At 71.5% G+C, this 4349-nt stretch overlaps 2 protein-coding genes across 2 annotated transcripts; both read left to right on the plus strand.

The window, feature by feature from the left end:
* Nucleotides 1–468: 468 nt before the first annotated feature.
* On the plus strand, nucleotides 469–2870 carry TESPA1 (thymocyte expressed, positive selection associated 1; the record flags this gene model as incomplete). The annotated part of the gene is made up of 5 exons (XM_057388626.1): nucleotides 469–660; nucleotides 769–938; nucleotides 1343–1551; nucleotides 1704–2371; nucleotides 2676–2870. Coding segments are annotated over exons 1-5 (1434 nt in total), but the record flags the coding sequence as incomplete, so codon positions are not given.
* A 15-nt stretch (nucleotides 2871–2885) lies between these two features.
* On the plus strand, nucleotides 2886–3910 carry LOC130587650 (nucleolin-like). Its single transcript, XM_057388627.1, has 3 exons — nucleotides 2886–3026; nucleotides 3331–3445; nucleotides 3538–3910. The coding sequence occupies exons 1-3, from the start codon at nucleotides 2889–2891 to the stop codon at nucleotides 3639–3641; spliced, it is 357 nt and encodes a 118-aa protein (XP_057244610.1). The 5' UTR covers nucleotides 2886–2888; the 3' UTR covers nucleotides 3642–3910.
* The last annotated feature ends 439 nt before the right edge of the window (nucleotides 3911–4349 follow it).

Consider the following 4349-nt stretch of genomic DNA (forward strand, 5'->3'; position numbering starts at 1 on the left):
ACATCCCGGAGCCGCCACTCGAAGGTCAGGGACACCCCGGGCCGGGTCCCCTCATGGGGGTCTCTCTGTCCCCCCGCAGGGTCCGGACGCGGCTGCGGGACTGCGGGTGATGGGGAGGGGTCACCCCGGTCACCCCCCGCTCCCCGGGRATTTGGGGCGGGGGGCGAGGCTCGGGCCTGGAATTCAATCCTGGAATTGCGCCTGGAGGGGGTGGGACAGTGACACGCCACCCCCATGCGACACCCGCGGCTCTGTCACACCCCGGAACCCCAGGGATGTCCCCAAGGCTGGGCTGGGGGTGGCACCTTCCCCCAGGGTCTCACGGGGATTTGGGGTCCTGGGGATTGCGGAGACGCCCGTGCTGACACCCCAAAAACCAGCACAGCCCCTGTGTCCGTGTCACCTGCGTGTCACCTGCGTGTCCCCTGCGTGTCCCTCCCTGTCCCCTGAGTGTCCCTGTCCTCCGGGATGGGCTCAGGGCTCGGGGGTCGTGTCTCGGGGGTCCCGAATCGGGGGTCGCGGTTCGGGGGTCGTGGCCGTGACTGGGCCGTGCTCCGGCTCAGGGCGGCGGCGCTGGAGGAGCCGGCACTGCCGGGACCCTGCGGTACGTCGGCTTTGTCCCCTCTCGGTGTCCCCAAGGGCCACCCAGCCGCGTGTGAGGTGACCCGGGGGTGGCTCGGGGGTGTCCCAGAGTGTCCCCTCCCTGTCCCGCAGCGCGTGGCAGCAGCGGGATGAGCCTCGAGGGCACCCTGAGCCCGGGAACTAAAGGTACGGGCCACCCCAGGGTGTCCCCGCGGTGTCACCGCCACCCCCGAGCAGCGGGTGGTGGCGCTGGGGAGGGACCTTGGTGTCCCCAAACCGCCCCGGCTCACCCGCTGTTGTCACCCGATCCCTTTCCCAGCTCTTCCGCTCCCGGGGAGCCCCAAATCCGCGGGCAGGTGAGATTTGGGGTCCGGGGGGAGGGGGGAACGGGGGGCGACACTGTCCCCGTGTGTCCCGCTGGCAGTGTCCCCTCCTCGCGCAGGGCTGCAGGGGACAGGCGGCTCAGCCTGGGGCACAGCACGGTGTCCCCTCCGCTGTCCCCTCCCGTGTCCCCTCCGCTGTCCCTCCCGTGTTCCCACCTCTGTCCCCTCCGCTGTCCCCTCCGCTGTCCCCTCCAGTATCCCCTCCCGTGTCCCCTCCGCTGTCCCCTCGCCGTCCCCTCCGCTGTCCCCTCAGCCTCGCCACCATCTCCAGGTGGCTCTGTGTCACTCTGGGCTGGGCTCAGTGTCGCTGCCACCCCCGCGGGGGCTGAGGCGGGGCTGTCCCCTCCCCTCCCCTCCCGTCCCGTCCCGTCCCTCAGCGTGTCGCAGTTCCTGTCCTGGTGGCCGTCGGACGCCGAGGAGATCCTGCACAGTTTGGGTTTCTCGGGCTCCGAGCCGGGCCCGGGCTCCCGGGTCCCCCCGCGCTTCTTCTCGTCCCCGTCCCGCGCCTGCGGCATCGACCTGCGGCTCTTCGTGCGGGCGCAGCTGCGGCGCCTGGAGGCCGAGGACCCGTGCCTGCTGCTGGCCAGTGCGTGACACCGCTGTCCCCAGGCTCCCCGAGCCACCGGCGGCTCCTCGGGGCGGTGGGAAATCTCCCGTGCCTCAGTTTCCCCAGGCGGGAGTTGGGGATTCCCACCCCCCATCCCCCGAGCTCGCTGACCCCCCCAATGTCGCCCCCAGGTCGCTTCCAGCAGGTCCAGGCCCTGGCTGCCACCGCCGACGCTTTCTTCTGCCTCTATTCGCACGTGTCGCTGACCCCCGTGCAGCGCATCGTCCCCCCCCGGCCCTGTCGCGACAGCGGCGACAGCGGCGACAGCCCCGAGCTCCGCGGGGCCCGGCCCGGGCAGCGGCTGAAGCGCGCGGTGTCCTCGCTGTGCCTCTACACCGGGGGGGACGGCGACATCCCGCGGGGGTCCCGAGGGGCGACCCCCGACCCTTCCAGCGCCCCGGGGCCGGGGGGGCTCCGGCGGGAAGCGGGCGGTGTCCCCGAGGGCGGGCGGAGGGACGGCGACACGGGGACAGCTCATGGGGGGTCACCCGGGGCGCTGGGGACAGCGTGGGGACACCCGGAGGGGTCCTGTCCCCATGGAGGGAGCGCGGGGGACACAGGGGACCCCCGGCCGGACACCGCGGTCCCTTGGGCCGATGTCACCGTGTCCCCCACGTTGGGTCCCCTGCGGGCGGGGGTCACYCCCGAGCACCCGGCGGGGATGGGACCCCAAGGACACTCCGGCCCGGGCTCCCGGTGCCACCCGGGTGCCACCCAAAGGACCGGGCTGCAGCCACCCGGGAGGGTCCCCGCGACCCCCGAGCCCCGAGGAGCGGCGGAGTCCTTCGAGATGGAGGAGGTGAGGAGGATGAGGAGGATGAGGTGAGGAGGAGGAGCAACAGCAGAGGGAGGAAGGGCCCCGCGGCCGGCGCGGGGAAGGAGCTGGAGCGGGAAATGTCCCCGGAGCCCCGCAGGCTTTTAAGGTTTAAATGATTCAGAGGCTCGGGCGGGGCCGGGCCCGGGGGGAGCCGGGTCACCCCATCCCCCCCTCCCGCGGCACAGACACGCACAGGCCGGGCCGGGTCACGCGTGGGGACACGAGGGACGCGCCCAGGGTGGCGGGGACAGGGTGGGGACACGCTCAGGGCCGCCAAACCCYGCAGGTGCTGAGCGAGGATGAKGAKGAKGATGAGGATGATGAGGATGATGAGGATGATGAGGATGATGAGGATGAAGAAGGCTCCCAGCCCCCCCACGCCTCGGCCAGGACCCGAAGGAGTGAGTTGGGGGCTCCCCGCCCTCCGGGGACACGCGGGGTGCCCGATGCCACCGTGTCCCCGCCACGTCCCCGCCGTGTCCCCGCTCCNCCGGCGGGGATGGGACCCCAAGGACACTCCGGCCTGAGCTCCCGGTGCCACCCGGGTGCCACCCAAAGGACCGGGCTGCAGCCACCCGGGAGGGTCCCCGCGACCCCCGAGCCCCGAGGAGCGGCGGAGTCCTTCGAGATGGAGGAGGTGAGGAGGATGAGGAGGATGAGGTGAGGAGGAGGAGCAACAGCAGAGGGAGGAAGGGCCCCGCGGCCGGCGCGGGGAAGGAGCTGGAGCGGGAAATGTCCCCGGAGCCCCGCAGGCTTTTAAGGTTTAAATGATTCAGAGGCTCGGGCGGGGCCGGGCCCGGGGGGAGCCGGGTCACCCCATCCCCCCCTCCCGCGGCACAGACACGCACAGGCCGGGCCGGGTCACGCGTGGGGACACGAGGGACGCGCCCAGGGTGGCGGGGACAGGGTGGGGACACGCTCAGGGCCGCCAAACCCYGCAGGTGCTGAGCGAGGATGAKGAKGAKGATGAGGATGATGAGGATGATGAGGATGATGAGGATGATGAGGATGAAGAAGGCTCCCAGCCCCCCCACGCCTCGGCCAGGACCCGAAGGAGTGAGTTGGGGGCTCCCCGCCCTCCGGGGACACGCGGGGTGCCCGATGCCACCGTGTCCCCGCCACGTCCCCGCCGTGTCCCCGCTCCGCAGGCTCCGCGTTCCGCCGGCGCTCCGACAGCAGCGGCTTCGGGGAGGAGCCGCTCCCGGCCCCGGGACCCCCGGCCCGRSCCCRCCGACCCCACCGGGKGACCTGAGGCCACCTCAGGGATGTCCCACGGACGTTTTGGACACGCGTGTGACACGTGTGTGTGTGTGCGTGTGTGCGTGTGCGTGTGYGGCACAGAAAAACCTCCGAACTCAGGATTTTGCCCCATTTTTTGTCCCCCGGGGGCTGCAGCGGGGACGTGTCCCCACCCCTCGGGGACGTGTCCCCAACCCTTGGGGACGTCACTTGCACTTTGGCCACGTCGGTAACACTATGGGGGGTGGGGACACAATAAAGTTCCCGAAGGGGTGACGGTGACCGCGGCTGTGTCCGTGCCTGGCGCTGCTGGGGGGTGGCATTGGGCCCCAGGGGACACTGGGGACAGGTCCCGTGTCACCCCAGCTGCGAGCCCCAGGAGCCACCACGGTCCCTGTGTCCCCAGGCTGTCCCTGTCCCTGTCCCTGTCCCTGGGGAGCAGCCAGGGTGGGATGATCCGGGATTATCCCCGCGGCCCCTCCCGCACCGGGGCGGGATCCCAAACCCGGGGGAGGGACGGTCCCACCCCACTGGGGCTGCTCCGGGTGTCACCCCTGTCCTGGGGCTGTGTGGGACCCCAAACTGGGTGTGGCCAGGTCCCACGGTGCCATCTCCATCTCTGTCCCTGTCCCCATCCCCATCCCAAATCCCATCCCAATCCCATGCCCATTCCCATCCCCGGCTCTCCCCGATTCCGGCCCATCCCAAATCTGGGATTTTT

Source organism: Malurus melanocephalus, unplaced genomic scaffold (assembly GCF_030028575.1).
Source record: "Malurus melanocephalus ecotype Western Australia unplaced genomic scaffold, MMel_1.1 scaffold_2199, whole genome shotgun sequence".
In the NCBI taxonomy this organism is placed as follows: domain Eukaryota; kingdom Metazoa; phylum Chordata; class Aves; order Passeriformes; family Maluridae; genus Malurus; species Malurus melanocephalus.